This window comes from Macaca nemestrina, chromosome 2 (genome assembly GCF_043159975.1).
Source record: "Macaca nemestrina isolate mMacNem1 chromosome 2, mMacNem.hap1, whole genome shotgun sequence".
Lineage (NCBI taxonomy): Eukaryota > Metazoa > Chordata > Mammalia > Primates > Cercopithecidae > Macaca > Macaca nemestrina.
Window position 1 is genome coordinate 193,841,696 of NC_092126.1, and position 22,343 is coordinate 193,864,038.

Here is a 22,343-nt window from a genome sequence, read left to right on the forward strand (position 1 = left end):
ATTTTTTAAGTGAATGAAAGAGGAGAATACATAACTCAAATGAGTGGAGTAACAAGTACATTGATTTTTAAATCTCAGTTTGAATAATATAGGTGGTAGTGGAGCAGATATGGAATTTTCCATAAGTGAAACAACTTTTTTTTGAGACAGTCTTGCCTGTCACCCAGGCTGGAGTGCAATGGCACGATCTCGGCTCACTGCAACCTCTGCCTCCCGGGTTCAAGTGATTCTCCTGCCTCAGCTTCTTGAGTAGCTGGGATTACAGGCGTGCACCACCATGCCCGGCTAATTTTTGTATTTTTAGTAGAGACGGGGTTTCACCATGTTGGCCAGGATGGTCTGGAACTCCTGACCTCATGATCTGCCTGCCTCGGCCCCTCAAAGTGCTGGGATTACAGGCATGAGCCAGGCCGAGACAACTTTTTATTTGGCAACTAAATAACTAGTCACTCTATTTTGTTTTTCTCCTGAGGGAAAATAAATCATCAAAGACAGGAGTAAGTGACTTTGCACTAATGCACTTTCCAATTATTTGGAGAAGTTTCCAAAATATAAACAGGGCAGCTATTGGCTGAAATTAGATCTCCTTATGCTGAAATAGAAGATGATATCTAAACATCTCAGATGCTTCGGTAAAATGGTTGAAGAATTTTAACCTCTTCTTTGCCTGTAGTTCTAATTCCTTTAGACGTGAACAAATCTCATTGTGTGATTCAATTTAATTATGTTAACTGCTACTATGTATCTCAGTAAATTGATGTTTCAGTGGCACTTGGAAATGTAAAAGTGTCTGTTCATTTGGAGAAAGGAGGAGAATTCTTGTCCTGAACTAGAATTACCTGTGCTTATTTGGACTATTCTGGATAAAGCTGCTAGATCAGGTGAGTATAGAACCAAGATCTAAATGAAGATAATACGACTTAAGAGTGAGCATATAAATTAATATCAGATGTGAGAATTCATCACAGTCGGAAAGCTACAGAGCTGCTACAGTGAGTCAGAAGAAACTGACTCCAAGTACATCAAGGTAAGTTGTGTGGGCAGATTCCTCACGCAGAAAAAGAGCACTTCATTGAAGGCAGCCAGCTGATGTTTAGGGATTTGAAACTCTTAAATATCAATGTGAATTCTTATGTAATTTTAAAACCTGCAGGATCTAGTGGTAAACTGCATAGATAAAAAAATAGAGAGAGAGAATGATTATGGCTTATATTCTTTATAGTTGCAAGAAAAGAAAAAAAGAAGCAAAAAAGAGGGAGAATACACAAAACAGACGGTGGAAATAATAATGATAAATACCAACATAGAGCAAAAATTAAGGCCTTCCAAACAACAAACCTAAAGAATGATAAGTTAGATTGAAATAGTGGTCACATAAGCAACTCTTTGGAATTAGTATTGACAAGTATGAATCATTTGACCTCCACAGTGCCGGGAAGAGTTCATTATCTTTGTTACTGAAGCTACTGCACCCAGTGCTATTACAGGGCTCACTGGAATAAAGCATACAGATAGGGCACACAATCGGTTTACCTGTGGAAGACTGTAACATTCTGTAAGATCAAAGGAGTAGCAATAGTACACTCTGTGTGCAGATATCAAAACGACACAGACTTGTTTACCAAATTCCTTAGAAAACAAAATGTGACCCACTTGATCATGCATTCCAACTGGATTCGAACGAGAATGGCTCCGTCATTCATTTCCTTCTGTGATTTCAGTTGTTTCACCCTGACATTAATTGCATGTGGCTACTTTTAACATGTCATACTGTTACTCATAACAGATCTCTCTCTAAGGTAAAACTGATTAAGCTGAATCCAGTTGCAAGAATAAGAATTAAATCTTTCATCTCCCGTTTGCACTTTGCGTATTACTTTAAATAGCTGGGAAAAAAAGTAATTGTTTTGAATGCAGACTTAGGCATCACTGTCACAGGCTTTGATGATAAGAATTCACATTTAAAATTGTTAATTTCTTGACATGCTTTTGTTGTTTTTAAAGTTACCAACAATAGCTTATGTTACATGAGATAGCTGATATATTTTCTGATATTTAGATGATTATTTAAATTTTATCTATTTTCAGTGCTTCCTCACCTGTAACTATAAATGCTTTGATATTTAAAACTAAAATAGTTTTTATTATCTTTCAAAATAAGAACACCCTTTCACATTGTGTTCCTTATAATTTATGCAACTTTCATTTTATATGAATTTTTAATCATGGTATTGTCATCTTATTCATTTCTCAGCAACATTATTATTCCCCTTAAGTTACTTTTTCCTCCTCTCTAATTATGCAGGGTTAATTCTGAATTTCTCATTTATATTTTCATGAATGATCGATGGAGCTAAGACAGTTATGTAATTTTAAAAGAAAACAGATCCTGATGAATTTGTTTAAACTTTAACAACATAGAATGTATCTAAATGTATTCATCTCTATCAGTTTTATAAGTTATAAAGATAATATAATTCACGTCTAAAACTTAATGTTCAGACTCTAATCTACTTTGAAACATTACTTACAAGATGACAGTTACCTTTAAGGCTACAGAGAACTTTTGAACAACAAAGTAGCATGACTCTATTCTGTCAAAACTTACTTGGGTACGGAAATCAGTGTAAGTCAAAGTTAATAATAGAATATACGAACTGATGATGCAAACTTCCTTTCCATTATGTTTTAGGAAGCCAACGATAAATGTCATAATGTAAGGCAAAATGGTGATGTTTATTTTCCTGGGGTAATTTTTTGCCAAAATCATATGTAGTCTTTTAAAATTAATTTTTAAACATATATTCATGTTTGGTGATATATATACTTTATTTTAAATCATTGAGATTGATATATCTGTTAAGTTTTGGAATTGATTTTAAAATATAAAATACATATTACAACTACTTTTGACTAGGGCCTTACACATAAACTCAACAAATATTTGGGTAATGAATAGATGAATAATTAAATGTGAATGAGTTGTTGTGTCACTAAATGCAGTTCTAGTTGCTACATTTTAAAATAGAACAAATAAAGATGATAAGAAATGCCTTTTAGTATATCTCTATCCCTTACTATGCTGTGGGTTGTTTGTTTTAAGAATCTCCTGAAAATGACTAGGACTTTTTGAAACTTGCATTCCCTTAACCTGTCTGTTCTATTTAAAAATAAAAAAAGGCAGAAAAAGAAAGAGAGATATGGTGAGTTATGATGATTGAAATACTGACAAAAGAAACACTCATTAAGCACATATTTTGCTCTAATAAATATGAAGTCAAATTATCATGCTGAAATGACCTACTGGCCATGCCACCTGTTGTGCCAGATGCATTAAATAACATTTGAGTGTGAAAAATCCCAAAGCATTTGTTAACACTTCCCAAAAGGCTTGTAAAGAGTTTGAAAACCTATCTTTCATCTAAGCTATATTTTACCCAAATCTAAATTAATCCCTCAGTTTAATAAGGAAAAAATATTTCATGCATGAAAAGTGATGTTTTATTTGCTGACAATCAGAATTCAGGTCTTCAATAAATCAAACATCAGATTACATAGGAGCATCTATCTCTATTTCTAAGGGAAGCTGTATCTAATATACACAGATATTTGCTCTCCATTTCCTAGTTTCCATTTGAATATGCTATCACAGTCCTATGCCATTGTGAATGTATATCATTGGGATTCTCAGACTCTGGGGAAGCAGCCAAGAGATGTGACTGTCTTTCCCAAGATAACTTCTGGCTGAGGTGGAAGGTGATGACTTCATGAACTATTTGGTGATTGTTCAGGCCAAATAGCATTCCTGCCTTGTCTCTAGACAGCATGCTTATTAAGTGGACTCAGTGCCCATCAGATGATTATCCCATCTTAGAGAAAACAGATTACATGGGAACATTTTGAAATCCTGTTCTACCGGTAGTTTTTGCTTGGCCAATATGGGAAAACACATAAAGAGTGAGTTAAATTAGGCCAGGCGCAGTGGCTCACGCCTGTAATCCCAGCACTTTGGGAGGCTGAGTTGGGCGGATCATGAGGTCAGGAGATCGAGACCATCCTGGCTAACAGGGTGAAACCCTGTCTCTCCTAAAAATACAAAAAACTTAGCCGTGCATGGTGGCGGGCACCTGCAGACCCAGCTACCTGGGAGGCTGAGGCAGGAGAATGGCGTGAACCAGGGAGATGGAGGTTGCAGTGAGCTGAGATCGCACCATTGCACTCCAGCCTGGGTGACAAAGCAAGACTCCGTCTCAAAAAAAAAAAAAAAAAAAAAGAGTGAGTTAAATTAATGACTCTTTCAAAGTTTAGGCCAGATACATTGTTGCTGCTTGGATGTCATTAAAATAACCTTGTATTGCACTATAGTCAAGAATCAAATGCACAAGTAACTTTTCATCTGCCCTGTTCAGAATAGAAACAACTAGAATATACAATTCAGGTGTGCCATTTTGACATGAGCTTTGGCATGTCATTCTTGAAAAGCTATTTTTAATGTACAGTTTCCTCCCACCTAAATTGTTTATATGTATGAAATTTTCAATTAAGAGAATCCGTAATATAGACAAGAACTACTTTAGATAAAGAAGATCTTATCTTCTTATATTATTCCAGTAATAAAATTTGTAGTTTTCCCTTTGCTTTCACTTGTCTTACACAGTACACCATAAATGTATTTTCCTGTTAACCCTAACATGAGGACAAGGTCAGGACTGTCTGCTTGTTGGTCTCCAGTATTAATGACAATGAAGAGAAATGAAGAATAACAGAATGTTTTAAATAATTTATAAATATTTAAGGGCAGCTACTTAATTCAAGTTCAGTTAATTTTTTCTGACTGCTACCTGTTTCAACTGTATTCTTGAAAGGAATTTCTATTCTTGTGAATCTGCCAATTTCTCTCTGACATTACCACTGACCACTCTGGGCCAATCTACCATCATTTTTCCCTGGACTATTGTAAATTTCCAGGCAATTCACCTTTTCTCTTTGTCATCTACAGTAGTCTCAACTAAGTTGTCTTTTCACGAGCAGTCAGTGATCTTTTTCAAAGCATGAATGTAAGAATATTCCACCACCCCTATCCCTACCTCTATTCCCTTTTAAAACCACTTATTGGCTTCCCATTGTTTTTAGAATAAGAACAAAACAAAAAACAGCAAAAAATAATAATTTAAAAAAATAAAACAGAAAAAAGAAAACCCTGTAACTTTCAAGGCACTGCATGGGCTGCCTATCTATCCTCTCTAATTTTAACCCTGGTTCCCTTTGATGTTCTCCAGAAACTCTATTGGCTGTCTTTTAGTCCCCTGCTGACATTTCCTTGACTTGGGCAGTTCTTCCCTCTGTTTGTTGCCCAGTTAATTCTCACAAGTTATTCAGCTTTTCTCTGACCATCATTTTCTCCAAGAAATCTTCCTAGCCTTCTTTCACTAAGGTGAATTTCCCTGTAGTTGAATCTTATTGTACCATTGTTTCACAATAGCAAATTTACATTTCTTCTGGTGATTATATGATTAATTTCTATATCATATAGTAATTGGCAATTACCAAGGTTACCATTGCTTGTTTCCACATTGCTAAATCCATTTGTATCTATCTCGACTTATCAAGAGCATTTGCCCCAGTTGAACACCACTTCCTTTTTAAATACATTTTCTTCCGTTTTATTTTATTTTTTTTTATTTTCTTCTTTTTCTCTGACTGTCACCATCTGATTGATCTCTTTAAGGTTGGAGTATGTGAGACCTCAAGTCCTAACATTTTTGCTTTCTTCTCTAGCTACACTCATGCATTTGATGAGCTCATTCAGTCTCATGTTTTTATTGACCATCCACATGATTTCCAGGTAGTTTATCTAAAGTGTAGAACTTTCTTCTAAATTTCACATTTATTAACCCCACTGTTACCATCTTCACATGAATGTCTAATAGGTCTCTTCAATTTCCACGATGAAAACTGAGCTCTCATTATTTTGTTGTGTTCCTCCAGTCTTTTCGATCTTGTAAATGTAACTTTGTCCTTCCAGTTTCAAGTAAAACCAAACACAAAAAACAAACAAAATATCTACAGTCCATCCTCTCTATCATGTCCTATTTCCAGTCAGCAAATTCTACTAGACATAACTTTACCTCCAGTGCTATGATTCTCATCCTATTATACTCATTTTTTTCCCCTGGATTCTTGGAAAAGCATCCAAAAAAACTCTCATTGCAGTCTTTTTTCACCAGAGCAACCAAATTGATCCTGTTAAGACTAAGTGCACATTTCTCTTCTGCTCAAACTTCCCATGGCTCTCTACTTCACTTGAAGGATATCAAAAATCCTTACATGACCTGTGTCTCCTTCCCTCTATAACCCTTTCTCTAACATGTTGTGCCAGGCTCGTGCTTTTCTATTCTTACAGGGCTGTTGAATATCCCTTAAGTATGTTAGGCCACTTACTGCCTTAAGGCCTTTGTCTTTGCTGTTTCCTCTTCTTGGATTGTTTCCATTGATATGGCTTGCTCCCTCACCATCAATTTTCTGTTCAAATGGTTCACTTTTCCTGGTCTACCAACTCAAAATTAGAACCACTCTCTTCTCTACTCTGCCTAAGTATTCCTATGTCATTCTTCCACTTTACTCTTCATAATGGCTACTACATTGTAATATACGACAGTATGCAACTTTTTTTCTTAAACTGATAAATTTCCAGGAGTGCCTGGAAATTTTGGATAAATAAATGAATGAATTATTATATATATATGTGTGTTATATATTATATGTATGTTATATATGTATATATATTATATGTGCTATATATATTATATATATGCGTGTGTGTGTGTAGGTGTCAAATAACATATATATAAAATCTCCATTGTATCTTATCATAGTGCTACATGTAAATGTTTGTGTACCTCCAAAATAGACCATGCTGTGGGTAAGGCAGGATTCATGTACAGTCTCCCCCGCATTGAGAGTGCCATGTGTTCTCATTTGGAAATATATCTTAGGAATTATATAGGATATTATGTGACTTCTCCTATTTGTGCATTGAATTTCCTGACCATGAGCAAAGCAGCAGGGTCTTAGTGTCTGCCAAAGAGTGATGCTTGATTGAAGATCAAATCAATAATTGAACAGACACTAGAACCCAGGAATTCTGCTAACTTTCCCCAAAGCTTGTAATTGTACCCTTTGAGAGTGATAACCATTATATATCAGGATAAGTTAATTTTTTCCCATTAAAATATATAACCATAATTCCATCAAATGTGAAATATAATAAATTACATTTATTTTTAGTGTAACTTAACTTTTAGTCTTGTAGCATTATTTGAAAAATGCCCCACTAACTGCTACACATTGATCATTGTGTTTCTCCTTATTACAGACTTTTTTCTGTTTCAAAACCTGTAAGAAGCCACAAATCTTGGGAATTTAATTACAGACTTTCTAAACTCCCACACAGCAGCTGTGGAATAAGCAAATACCAATTTTATTAGCATAATAGAATGACATGAACCAACTGAATGAATTGAGTCCCAGAAGATCTTGCCTTTCAGATGAGATGTGTTTAGACAGAATAAAAAAAGTATTATAATGATTTATTTATGGTAGAAATGAGGATACAAACTTAAAGTAGCAATGCTTAAACTAATTTCTAATTGCTATACAAAATTGAGCCTTGTTTTCATGACAAATAAGTTATATTTATCCACATGTGCACAGTGAAGCTCAAACCTATTTTTGCATTTCAAGAAAAAAAGAGAGATGGAGAAAATGCACCTCCATTAAATCAATTGGAAATAATATTATTTTAGACTTGCAAGTGGAATATATAACGCTGTCTTTCCTTTGTGACCCAGACTAGTTTGTACTTTGCACCATAAAAGGGGACAGTTATATAACAGAAAGTAATGAGATACCCCATAGAGCAAATGCATGTCAATATCCCTATACAGTGAGAAATAAAAATCAGAAAGCACATTGAATGAAGCTGCACGTTAGAAACAACTAAAATTACTTATATTTTGACCCACTGGGTCATCTTACAATAAAATTTTTATGAGCACACTCCTTACCCCTGTTTGTTTCTTCTGAGTTCAGCGCTTCACATTAGCTGTGCCTGAAGCTTTTCTAGAACCTTACTCATCTTATTGACGAACTAATTACCTTCTCACGTTCCCAAGAGGGAGTAAGTGAGGTTAACATAAGGTAAGTGAATGACAGACCTAGAAGAAGGAGAGTTTTAAAAGAATGAGAAATGCCAGATTTACCTGGAGAATATTCTTCTGGCCAGTGGACACGACTAAGCTGGTCCAGTGTATTTGCTTCAGCTGGCTACTCATCAGGCTACATTAGCCCTACTCCCAACCCTACTCCTATCTGGGTGGGTGGTATCTATGTAAAGCCTTTAAATGAATGAGATTCAGGTAAGTTGTAATATTGATTAATCTGATCTCTTTAGAGGATTTAATAGATTAAAAGCTTGAATTCTGGAGGTAGTATGCCTGGCTTAGAATTTTTGCCCTGCCTCTTACTCATTTTGTGAACTTACATTTCTTAAGTCTGCTTCATTTTCCACATTTTGAAAATGAGGATAATAATAGTACCTATCTCAGAGGGTTTTGGATGGATTGAAAGAGAAAACACCTATGAGTGCTTAGCACAATGCCTCACACATGGTAACATTTAAGAAAGATTGGCTGTTATAATTATCATTGTTATTTACTTTTTTAAAGTTAGAAAAAAGCTGCAGTAATATATCTTAATAAACATTATTGCACTATGGTACGTAGCAATGTCTTCAGCAATTTTCTTAGAGAAATGAGATGAACTAGAAAGTAGATTTAGAAGGCAATCTTCCTAAAGGTACTAGCTCAGGGTCCTCCACCTGAATCCCTAAGTGAAATATGTGTTACAGAAATACAATATGCTTTTAAATTCCCTTCTATATGTCTAATGCCCGACACATATTTCCTTAGATCAGTCTTGTGCAGAATAAGCATAAACTTAAATAATTGTCTCCTGATTTGTTATTTTTGATGAAGATTGTGTAGCTATTATGCAATAATTTAAATAGTTTCTTACACTTTTTTTTTTTTTTTTTTTTTTTTAGACAGAGTCCCTCTGTCATCCAGGCTGGAGTGCAATTGTGCAATTTTGGCTCACTGCACACTCCGCCTCCCAGGTTCAAGCGATTCTCCTGCCTTAGCCTCTGGAGTAGCGGGGACTAAAGGTGCATGCCATGCCCAGCAATTTTTTTTTTTTTTTTTTGTATTTTCAGTAGAGATGGGTTTTCACCATGTTGGCCAGCCCGGTCTTGAACTGATGACCTCAGTTGATCCCCCCGCCTCAGCCTCCAAAACTGCTGGGATTACAGGCATGAGCCATCACACCCATCCCACTTTTAAAATTAAAATCTAAAAATAGCTTTAAAAAAAGGAGTGAAGCCATCTTTTCAAAATAAATTATATTATGGCCTCATTACTCAATTTTCTTCACTGATAATAAAAGTGGGATATTTTTACATTTTAAGTATTATATAAGCCTCTCTTTGTCATAATTTTCTCAAATTTTTTGTTTCACTTTCGGTTGGAATTATTTAATAATATCATTTATGCACTTTGTTTTTTAATATTAAAGGTGAACAAAGAAAAACATATACCTGGAAGAAAGAAAACCATATCTTATACTATATGTGTTTATTTTAGTCTTACAGTGAATATAAACATGTGAATGCCATTATGAAGAGGAAATACAGTGAAACTTGTAGAAAAGGTTTAGTTTTGGGACTTACCTTGGACTACATGTTTTTGTGTTTGTTCATTTTTCCCACAGATATAATTTAAATTGTGATAGTAATAACAATAATAGGTACAATTTACTAAGTGCTCACTGTGTGCCATTGTGCCATTCCCTATGTCAATCCTTTTTTTTTTGTGCTTTATCCGATAAAATTGTCACAACAACGGAATGTTGTGTGAACTTTAATGAAAATTTGTCCAGTTGCTCAAATCTAGCGAGTTACAAAACCAAGATTGAACCTATTCCTGTCTGACTACAAAATGTAAGTCTTAATATATAAGAAATACTATATGATACAAATTAAAATATAGGCATTTGACTTAAGATAAAATCGCAAAATAGTTTGAAGCAATGTCTCAACTTCAACCTCTTACATGCCTTTCAATTCACCTCCAAAAATTATCGTATGATGGGTAGCCTGGGATTCCAAATGTCATATTTTGGCTTTATAGCAGATTTATAATATTCTCACATGAATAAATCATTTATGTGATAATATTATGTATGACTATTACTTAATAAACCTAGCAAATTGAAATACTGATTCTCCTTTGAACCATATATATCTCAATTTAGATAGCTAAGGGCTCTGCATTATCTTAATTCTTAAGCAAAGTCAGAATAATTATGTTAATTTTTATTTGAGCACTGAATAATGATTACATGATTGTTGAGATTTAAGACATTCACTTTGAAAATAGTATCTAAAAGCTGGCATTCTAGAAATAGCATAAAACTATAGTTGCCAACTTTTGAATAAAAATAAAGCCCCCAAATCAGGATTAAAGACTAAAAATATTTTTTTCTGGGTTAAAGCTATTTAAAATATTGTAACATTTTGGAACAATCATTAAGATATATTTAGCCTATTTTTATAAATGCATAACAGAGTGAAATAAAATTATTTTATACAAATAAATTTTAAGACTACTTTAAAGTACCTTTCTCTAAGTGGCAAAGCATTGAGGGTCTTGTTAAAATTCAGCATGATACACAAATGTAGGATAGATTTGTATATCAAATGCAGCATGTTGAGAATTGAATCAGGAGACAAATTAGAAACTATTTCAGGCAAGCTCTGAGAAATGAGCTTTTTTGTTTTATTATCATTATTATTATTATTATTTTTAGACAGAGTCTCCCTCTGTTACCCAGGCTGGAGTGCAGTGGCGGAATCTCAGCTCACTACAGGCTCTGCCTCCCTGGGTCAAGAGATTCTCCTGCTTCAGCCTCCTGAGTAGCTGGGATTACAGGGGCTTGTCACCACACCTGCCTAATTTTTGTATTTTTAGTAGAAATGGGGTTTCACCATGTTGGCCAGGCTGATATCGAATTTCTGACCTCGAGTGATTCACCCACCTTGGCCTCCCAAAGTGCTAGGATTACAGGCATGAGCCACTGCACCCGACCAGGAATGAGAGATTCAAAGAATAAGGATCCATGCAAAAGACACTATAGGGATAAAATCAGGACAAGTTGATAATTGATTGGATGTGAGGGCCATTAAGAAAGAGAAGTTAAATATTTTCAAATCTTTTAAACTTAGAAAACTGGACTAATATTGGTGTCATGAGAAGATATAGCAATCCCAGAGGGTTCTTATTTGTAAAATAAGTAAATAAATAAGGATATCAGTTTCTAATATTAAAGTGAAAATATTCAGCAGGGTGATGAAAATATCAGACAAAAGCTTAGTAGTAAAATCAAGTTCAGAAAAGTATAACAAAATCAATGAAAAAACCCTTAGGAAGAAAACATTTATATTATTTCTCTTTTGATTCTAAGCACGAGAAACCTATCAAGAATTTTTTATTAAAAGACACCTGTGTCATAGATCCAAAGCGTAAAGATAAAATAGAGTCTTCGCAATATGCTAGAACAAGAGGCGTGTGCACCAGTACTCCCTCAATCTCTCACTCTTCATATAGTCCTCCTTCCTTCTTGTGGCATTTCTCAAGCTTAATTCATTTGATTAAATCCACATACAACATGTACGCGTGAAGAGTAACAGAGCTGATCAACCATCTCTGCTTCTTTGTCTGAGCTCCTTGACTTTTCCCTCTCTCTCTACCCCTTTCCCAGTTCTAAGTTTTCTGAGAAGCAACTCGACTGGGTCATGTATGTTCCTCTGGACAGACAACAATAGCGAGAGTGGTTGGTGGCAGGTACACAATTATCTTGAAAATGGCCCCATTCTTTATTTTGTAAGAAGTGAAGTTTATCTCTCAAAGGCAGTGTGGAAAGCTGAACTACAATAGTTGATCTTTTCACGAATCAAAGACAACCTGAATAAAATCTATATTTCAGAACAAGATATAAATGGAGAGAGAAAGAGGCAAAGAGAAGTTTTAAAAATTGAAGTATGTACAGTGCCACTGAAACCAAAGGAAATGTGAAATCAAAAGAAATAATATATGTTCATCAGGAGAAAAAAAATAGCAATATGAGGATTGAGAAACCACCATTGGATTTGGCCATTGGAGAATAATCAGTGATCTTCAGAATAACAGTTTCTACAGAAATAAATAAAGAGCTAGTTGCTACATTATTTGATAAAATTCAGACATGTTTATGCTACTGCCCTCCTATACTGGTTCAGTAATTCACTTTTAAAAAAAGAAGGGGTAATTTCCTATGCTATTACTAATAATGATTGATTCTCAATGAACTCTGTTTTAACCTAAATACCCACAAACTGTTGTTTTAAGAGTGTTTAACAATCTTACTGGGAAATAGATGTAAAATTGACCAGTCTATGGTTACTGGAAATGAAATCATTACTCCTTACAAAAAATCAGAACACATTCCTCTCTCCAGTATTCCAGAAACTTTCCACATTTGCATGATTCCATAAGGATAGATAAATGAGATATAATCCTCTTTAAAATTTCTCCCAGTTCCCTGGTAAGCACTTTTTCTGGGCCAGGAGAAATGAACTATTCTGAAGCAACCATCTGCTTTTATATTATCTTGGGTTTTATTTTCCTCTTATCCACATTTTCTTTTCTATTTGAAGACCATTTGCCTTCATATAGAAATTGGACCAAAAAAATCACTGAGTAATTCTTTCTATCATCTCTACATAATATATACATCTTTCTTCAGCAATGGTTAGAAATAAAATTTCAGTTCCCACTTGAGGCATAATTAATTTTTGAAAGTGTCATTGCTTGCCTTGTAGATGCAAAAATACAAGCATGGGGAAAACTATGGGCTAAGGCCACTGCAGGCTAGTATACAAGTAGAAAGAAGAGAGTCAAATAAAATGGCTAAGTGTGGAACACTAGGGATGGAAGTGTGGAAGGTACTAAACTGGATACAGAAATACGCCTGCATTATAAAATTCTAGCCAGCTTGAGTCCTGAAATGACTTGAGAGATACCTGTAATATAATTTATGACCATAATCCTCCAATGATGAAGTGGCTTTTCCATATTTAATACTTAGCAGCCTGCATATTATAATTCAAATTATTTTCCATTGTTTTGGAGAGTAATTGATTACTAGAGGTTTTATGTGATCATATACTGTAATGACTCATAATCACTCCATTGTCTATTGCATCATCTTCAAATTCATTTTTCTCCACTTTCTTATAAAAGTACAAGGTTTCATTCAAAAGATTTTCTCGCTACACTAGACTGTATTCATTCCTGTTTGCAGACCTTTAGTTAGCCTTTCTAATTCTTTTTTAAAATATACTACTTTTTTTCTGTGTACAGCCTATCCATCCTTCAAGAGCCATTTCAAGCTCCGCCTCCTACGTAAAGTGGTCTCTGACACTTCCAGTGCTGATATGCATCTCCCCTGGTTCCCTTTACACTCATATGCTGTACCCTAGAGCTGATACAATGTGTAGAGTTTTTAATTCCTCATTCCTGAAACTACACTTCTAATCCTTTTATTATATAAACATATTGTGCTTATACATTTATAGATATGTATTCGTTATCAAATAATTTCTGAATTGCTGTGAATATATTTATTTTGTTCACAGCAAGACAGAAAATTGCCGTGGCAAGGATTGGCTGATTTTCCACTACATTTACTAGAACAGGAAACAAGGCTAGGTAAGCTATAAGAAAGGTGACAATAAATTTGCCATCTCCTCCTTTACATATTTCATATTCTATAAGCAAATACATTGCTATGACAATATTACTTGCATAATAAAGGCTTGACCTTATAAATAGGGAGCAGTTAACACTTCAAAGATAGCATATGCCATAGTATTAAAACTAGCTGTAAAACTAGAACCCGGAACCAAAAGAGAAAAAAAATGCTTTTTTGCTATTTAAGAAGCAAAAGCAAAAAAGATTTTTAAGTATGTAGACTGCTCTAAACAGAATGAAATTGAAATACATAAATGATAGGTCTATGATACAGTATCATACATAGATTTGAATTTTTCAGACTCATAAAAACTAGGACATATGGAGCCAAAAGCCTTTTTCTTTATGGTCAGCATTGGACATGTGCATCCTTTATCATGAAAATACATTTTTAGGTTTCTAGCAAAGTCAAACTTAATGCAACTAAAAATGAAAAAAAAATCATAAATAGAAATCGATAGCTTATAATATTCAGTTTTTAGAAGATTAAATTTTATTTTCACCTAATTCTATAAAAGCATACTCAATTTTGAGACTTTCCATCAGTTTTATTTTATGCTGTATTTTATCCAATTCTCAATTTTATCAAGGAAACTAAGGTCCACATGCAAAATATTAGTGCAGAAAAAGCACTTTATTCCACTTTGAAATACTTAGGAATAAAGTGGGAAGTGAAACAAGAAAACAAACTCACAAACAACCATGCAAACATGTCTCAGAAACTGGATAACTGAAATAACTGATATTTGTATTTGTAGGAATTTATGAATAATATCTATACACTGAAATAGCATTATCACCAACAGAACTGGTTCTATCATTTAAGAGAACTTAGAAGACTGAGCAGAAAAATGAATGAGGATGAGTCATGCACAATAAACAGGAGCTCACCTTTAACTTTATTCTTTGAAGCAGCCGCTGGTGCCAAGGAAAGGTTGCACAAGAAGAGAACAAACATATTAGATGTTAGACAGATTCTCTAACTAGTAAGAAAGCAGAGATGTTATTGCTATTAAAGTCTAAAGAGTACATTTGTGATTACATGATCAACAGCCTAAGAAAGAAAATGACAATTGTTACATTTCATTACTGTTATGGTTAAGATCCTTGAGTAAGAAAAAGTAAGAGCAGACAGGAGCCATGTACTACACATTCCAAACATTTCAAGTCATCATATTCCTTTAATGGAATTTATAACTTCTTTAAGTTCTTCTTAACTCTAAATTGTATTTAATAATCAATTAAAACTATATATAGTTTAAATATACTTAATACTATTAATAATCAGATTATAACTCCATGATATTTGAATAACTAGAAAAGCAGGCCACTTCCATTATTTGAGTGCTTGCTAAATGCCAGAGACTGACTTTCCACACATCTACCACTTAATAATGACAATTGTGAGAGTTAAGTTTTGTTGTCCTTGCCTCATAGATGTGGAAACTGGGACTGAGGAAGGTCAAATTACTTGCTGAAGATGACAAATCTGGAAAGAAGCAAATCTGGGATTTGATTCTGGGTGTATCTGACTCTAGAATGTGCTGTAAAATACTACCTTAAGCTACTGGGATTTAAGGAACTGATTCATCCACTAAATTGCAAGCATCAGCTCTACAAAGCCAAATAAAAATTATATGATTCATTAAACTCCAGCTATTTTGGTACTCAGTTGACCACATAACCATGAGAATAGAAAACTGTATTACTTTAAATGGCATCATTTCCATTAATCAGTTCAAGTGTAAGCTTATATCTAGTGGTAAACATTGTTTAAAGCAGAAGTAAAGTTAACAAGAAAATTAGAATAGTCCTACAGGACAGTCCCTTACTCAAAGGAAAACTTCTGTTCAAAATGCATAATTAGATACCTCTAAATACTTTTGAAGTGATATAGTCTACTTTGACTTACTATGTAAAAATGAAGATTGACAAAACAGGGATGTGTTTTGGCTTTCTAAATGATGTTAAAGAGGAAGTAGTCCATCTCCTAATTGGGAAATGCTCAGTCTCTAGTTTCGTGGACTGACCTTTAGTAAAATTTAACATAGATTTTAGATCTAGTAATTATGAACTACACATGAAAACTTCTAATTTCCACTTCCTTCTTGCAAGTTGCCTAGAGCTAAAAAAAATTTAGAAAGTCTTACATACCAGGCTACTTACAGATAATTTTCGTTTTCATCCACAATAACGAAAACTGCCTTACTATTTGCATATCTTCTACTAGTTTATTTTAAAATGAACATCCTATTTTTAAAATAATATTTTTTTTACCAGACAAAAACATCTTAAGCAAAAGCAAAATTATTTTAAGAAATCTGGATTAAGTCCTTGATCCATTCAAACTCTTTCATTCCACAGTTTTCAAATGGACATAGGCGAAGTAGGCAACTACTTACAATATTATTGTGAAGTTTTTTTTTTTAAAGTAACTTAAAATTCAAAGTGTAACTATTAGCTGTTCTGTGATCTTTTTACTACTTATGATGCAATAATTCATAAAATTTAAAGCCCACTGAAATGTTTAATATCAAAACTTAAGTTTTAAAATTGAATTTCATCAATCATCTACATTCCTTTAATGAATGTAATGTTTCGGCTCAGTTGTTTAAGTACAAAATTGATATACCTCAAAAATTACAGGTAATATATTAAAGTAAACAACATCCCCTCTTCCTTTCCAATGTCAGCATCTGAGATAATCAATGCCAGCAATTTCTTAATGTTAAAAAATAAAATTTGCAGTTTTTATAAAAACCTAAAAAAAATTGTGTGCATTTTGTTTCCAGAACAAGATTTTACTATACACATTAATTTGCAGTCTGCTTTTCCTACATTTTCCAGGTTAATACAGAGTGCTAACTTATTCATTTTAGTAGTCGCATATTTTTCTGTTGTTTATATGAAGTATGGAACTATTTCATATTATCAACAGGTTTGTGGTTTGGGGGCATCTTGTTGTATTTTGGTTTTTTGCTAATAACAGTTTTGCAACACACATCTTTATGGCATATCTCTTACGCACTGTAGTAGTGCTTTATGTCTTCAGTACATAAATTTCCAGATTGTTTTCACATTTCTACTTAGAAAATCCTGGATAAAGATGAATACTTAAATATTGAAAATGGAAGAGTTGGAAATATTTGGAGAGAAAGTGTGCAAGTATATTGCATGCTCTAAAATAAGAGGTAACTAGAAAAAGAGAAAAAAAAACGAAGAGAGAAAGTAAAGCACAGAATCTACTGTTTCAAACAACTGATACACTACAAATTCTTTATATCTTTAAAACCGTAAATTGGTTTATTTAACTTTACCTACTATTTGTTTTTAATGGGATTCCTTGGTAAAATGTTAGTGGATTTTAAGTGAAAACAATTTAAAATTATTTTCCTTTTTTTTTTTCATTTACTTATGGTTTTTTGTGTATTGTTTTTAAGACTACACAAACCTGAATGAGTTATTTTTAGATTATGCTAAAATAATGTTTGTCTCAATCTCAAAGGAAAGATTACATACAATGCATCAATAAATTGACTTGCTCGTTTGAAGAAAAAATTTGCTTCAAACTCAAATTCATCACTTGAAAAATTTTAGCATGAATTCAAGAAAACATGCCAAAACCTTATAAAGGTTTGGAGCAATAATAATTAATTAGCATCTAACATGTAACAGATACAACCAATCTTTTATAAGAAATGATTTTATTATAAGTTAGTGAAATAATGATGGCTACAGCAAATCTTTACATTTATCAGTTGATTGGAGATATGTTATTGACAATTCTCAAACATTGTATGAAGACAGAGGATTTTATTCTTTGATTATTGGGTAGGTACCAACATAGAATAGAAAGAAAAACAGAAAAACAGAAAAACAAAAGCTCTGCCTGTTTCTGTGTGTGTTCAGGCAGCTAATACTAGACTAGGTTAATACAGTTGGGAAGAGGCCAGGCTATCAGGCTTGTTAGCCCAATTATAATTCTCTGCATATTCAATAAAAGAAGCCAAGATGACAGGAATACTGTCATGAATGTCATGTTCAATACTTGTAAGACTTTCCATTGTCAGCATAGTCCAATTATAAGTCAATTGTAAAGTGCACATTGTATACCACCCCAAGTGACTGAAAATTATCTTAAAAATGCAATTTAACTGTTTATAGATAAAACAAAAAGAACAGAATTAAAGATACTTTGACCAGAGAAAAATTTTAGATATGACACCATTTTTTGTCTTTATAATAAAAACAGCAAGTTGTTACTATAACACAATTATTCATACTACTTTTTTCAGAGATTGTTAGTTATAATATAAAAATTGTAAATACTGACAATTATAATATTGATTTCACATAATTAGTTTTGTGAAAACATGTACATATATGTGAGGAAAAATCATGTGAATAATAAAATAATTACCATAGCTACTTATGTAGGAATGCTGAAGGGTTAGTGAATGTTAGTCATTATATTAATAAAGTTTATCTGAAAAAACATAAATACAAATAATCATAAAGTACAAATATAATTGACTATGTTACTGTTTTGATTAGTCAGGTTTAAATTAGACACTTGTCTGGCTCTTTGGAAGATGTATCGCTAACTAATGTTTTCTCAAAGAATTAGAGACTCTTAAGCCACATTTCTTGAAATGGAGATCAGGGACTATTAATAGGGTATGAAGGCATTCTCAGAAGAGATTAGATAAATTTCACCCATCTCAAGACCGATATGACTAGTCACATCTTTGCTATTCTTTTATTCTTGCTTCTTCTTTTAACATTTACTGTCATAACAAAAGGGTCATATATTTTGAACAGTATTTGCAATATATGGGTAATATAGAGCTTACTGGATTTGCTGCTGCCTTTAGAAGTATTTGTTAGAAAGTTATTCATCAATGAAACATTTCGTAAATAGTTAGCAAAGACATCACTGGTATTTACTCAGAAAGAGCTAAAGCACTATGGATCTTTGTATTTTAAGATTAGGTAGAATTTTATTGAAATATTATGATTTGGGCCTTGTGTCTGTTATCCTTCCTCCTAAGCAAAAATTTCTAGATAAGGGACCATTTTTTCTTAAAAGAGGAGGCAATAGAGTTAAAGCTTAGATTTTTTTAAAGAGACAGAGATCCTGACATCTATGACTTTGATGGCAGCAGCAGCCCATGTAGAGCAGCCACTGCCATTGCAACAGCTGCAGAGAGGAGCTACCCACTCCAGGGTCTCCTCTCTGCTAAGAGTAGCAGACATCAGGATAACCAGTTACAGAGAGGAGCTCCTCACTCCAGGGCTTCCCCTCTGCTGAGAGCTGCAGAGGTCAGGAAGACCAACTGCAGAGAGGAGCTCCTCACTCCAGGGCCTCTTCTTTGCTGAGAGCTGAACACGCCATGTCACAACCTGCCTGCAGACAGGAACTACCCCCTCCAGGGCCTCCTCTGACTTATTGTCACTCAATAATGCTCCTCCTCAACTTGCTCACCCTCCATGTTTCTGCATGTCTCATTCTTCCTGGGTGCAGAACAAGAATTCAGGGCCCAGCAAATGAGGCTGAAAGAGCTGTAACACACACAGGGCTGAGACATGCCCCTTGCTTGCCACATTGTGGGAGAAGACAAGAAAAGAAGAACTGTAGCCCTTCGGGGAGCCAAGACCTGGGAGCACCCCAGGCCAGGGCTGTGGCTCCCTCTTTGGGGCACTGCAGTTCCTAGAGTCTCCAAGCTTCCAGGCACTACCATGTTTCCTGGTGCCAGCTGTGGAAGCTTCTTGTGGTGCACCTGGTCTAGCTGCAGCCTCATGGAGAGCTGGTGCCCATGCTGGCACCTGGAACTGCCCCCACCCCACTGGAGCACCTAGCATGTCTGACTGTGCACAGTGTCTGGATCCCATCTCACTCACACACCCCTCACCATTCCACACCTCACTCGCCCTTGGCACTCATGAGACCCAGGCCAGTAGTGTAGTGTGAGCCGAGTGCAGCCTGCCAGGTCAAGTGAGCAAAATGAGCCCAGCAGACGTGAGGAAAACACAGGAAAGGTGCCACTAGCCACAGAAATTTCTGACCAGAAAAGTGACACATCAAAGATCCCATAACAACTTCATATTCAGATACATTAGATGTTTCCTTTGTTTCAAATGTATTTGCAGTCAAACAAAACAAACAAAAGAAAACATTGCCATTGGCAGATGCTGTGCAGTATAAAGTTTTTATATATAAAAAGTTACCCTTATAGTACACAGTACAAATTATTAAAATGGAAGACAGTGGCATTGCCACTACTTCCCAGAATAAATACAGTGAAAACAATGAGATCAATCATGTAACAAAACTGTGCTTCAGAGAGGAGGAATGCCATTTCTGGACTACAAAGCACTTCAGTGGTGAATTTACGAGAAGAAAAAAAAAAACCCACACTTCTGAACATATATGTTTTAAAATCGACTATGTCAAAATGTAGTAACCATTAGCTATTATATAACATAGTAATGTTAATCAAGAAACCAATGATTTTGATTCCTTTATGATTGAAATAACACTGATTTGAAAAGGGGAAATGCTACTACATCTTATTTATCAGATAGTACATTGTTACTGTGTTTCAAGACACAGAAATTAAAATATCTGCTGTACAGGGCTAGATAAACACCTACCTTTTCTCTTCTTTTCGTTTTCTTTCTTTAATCATCAAACACAAGGTTAAACACATTTTTTCACTAATCACATGAAACTTACTAAAATAACATCTTTCTTAACTATCACCTAACATTGTCTAAGTACTAGGTTTTCTTCTAAGCTTCATTAGAATTCAAAGACTTGAAAAAGTGTGAATTTAATTTCGTTCAGTAGTTTTTGTTTTTTCTTAATGATCACACAAATATCATACTAGGAAAAAAGTGTAAAAATGGTTTAAAATGTTTTAGAAAGAAACGCTTGCTATGGAGTTATACCAGAGTAGCCAAAGATTGGATAGATGGAAATAACTCTTAATGGAAACACTCCAGCTACTAAATAAAGAGGAAATAAAAGAATTAGAAAATCACCATTCTGCAGTTTTAACAAGTACTTATATTTAGGCAATGATTACCATTCAGGTAATATCAGTAAAAGGGAATCTACCAGATATTATATGCCTCCTCCTGGATGGACACACCACCACATAAGAAGAATGTTTCCAAAATAATGAAACCTGGATAGCACTATGTCTCTACATTGAACTTCCAAAGTCCAACAAATACAGGGGACAAAAAAATAGTCAAATGAGGCCATGAGTAAAATAATGAATGTGAGAAATAACACACAATTTTGCCATTTGCTTCCTTTAGCAAATAAATTTCATGGCAAAAAAAAAAAAAAAAAAAAAATACCAGTTAGAGGAGAAACCTAAAAGACACATCAATTAATTACCATGTGCAGACAACTGTTGCTCTTGAGTTGAGCTTTAGATACTTCATAGTGTTAGGAAATTATTGCTAATATTTAGAAAGGATAATAGTATGTGACTATATTTTTCAAGTCTTTTCTTTACAAAATTAAAAGCTTGTGAAAAGCCATTTCACGATAATCTGGGGATGCATTACATGTGGGCGGGAAGCCACCCAGGTGCTGAGGCAAGAGACCGAAGGCACAAACTGTTCCAGTTTAATAAAAAAAATATATACAGTAAAAATAGTTATACTAAAAATAGATTATAGATATGATTATATATGAATATCATTAATCATTAGTTTGTACCATTACTCTTTGTCCCAATATTATAATAATCTTTGTTCTACAATTACAACCTGGGAAAAACCAGGCCATACAGAGAGATAGGAGCTGAAGGCACACGGTGAGAGGTGACCAGAAGGATGAGCCCTCTGTTACCCCGAGACAGGGTCACTAGAGGGCTCCTTGGCCTAGCGGTAAGGACAGCGCCTGGGAAGGCACCCGTTCCTTAGCCGACCTTGGTCTAGCGGTGGTGCCAGTGCCTGGGAAGGTACCCCTTACTTAGTAGACCGGGAAAGGGAGTCTTCCTTTCTCGGGGGGAGTCAGAGAAGACTCTGCTCCACCACCTCTTGTGGAAGGCCTGACATGGGTCAGGCCCACCCGCAGCCACCGGGACGCCTGACCGTCTCCCTGTGATGCTGTGTTTCAGCAGTCACGCTCCTGGTCCGCTTTCACGTTCTACCCTGTACACCTGCCTCTGCCTTCTAGATAGCAGTAGCAGAAATAGTGAAAGTATTAAAGTCTTTGATCTCTCCGAGAAATACATAGAATAATTAATGACATAAGCTGTCCTCTCTCTCTCTCTCCGCGCCTGGGCTACCAAATAGGGAAGGGCCCCCTGTTCAGTGGACACGTGACCTTACCTAGCATTGGAGATGACTCACACTCCTTACCCTGCCCTCTTGCCTTGTATACAATAAATAACAGTGCGGCCAGGCATTCGGAGCCAC

At 34.7% G+C, this 22,343-nt stretch overlaps 1 protein-coding gene across 3 annotated transcripts in view; it reads right to left on the minus strand.

Moving 5' to 3' along the window:
* Positions 1 to 22,343, minus strand: part of LOC105485513 (cell adhesion molecule 2) — a 1,093,059-nt gene that overhangs the window by 308,710 nt on the left and 762,006 nt on the right. Inside the window, exon 2 of one of the 3 annotated variants that reach the window (XM_011747894.3) lies at positions 14,796 to 14,822. The exons of the other annotated variants lie outside the window; for them this stretch is intronic. Coding sequence (XP_011746196.1) covers positions 14,796 to 14,822 — 27 coding nt within the window. The remainder of the gene's footprint in view (positions 1 to 14,795; positions 14,823 to 22,343) is intronic. 3 annotated transcript variants of the gene reach the window in all.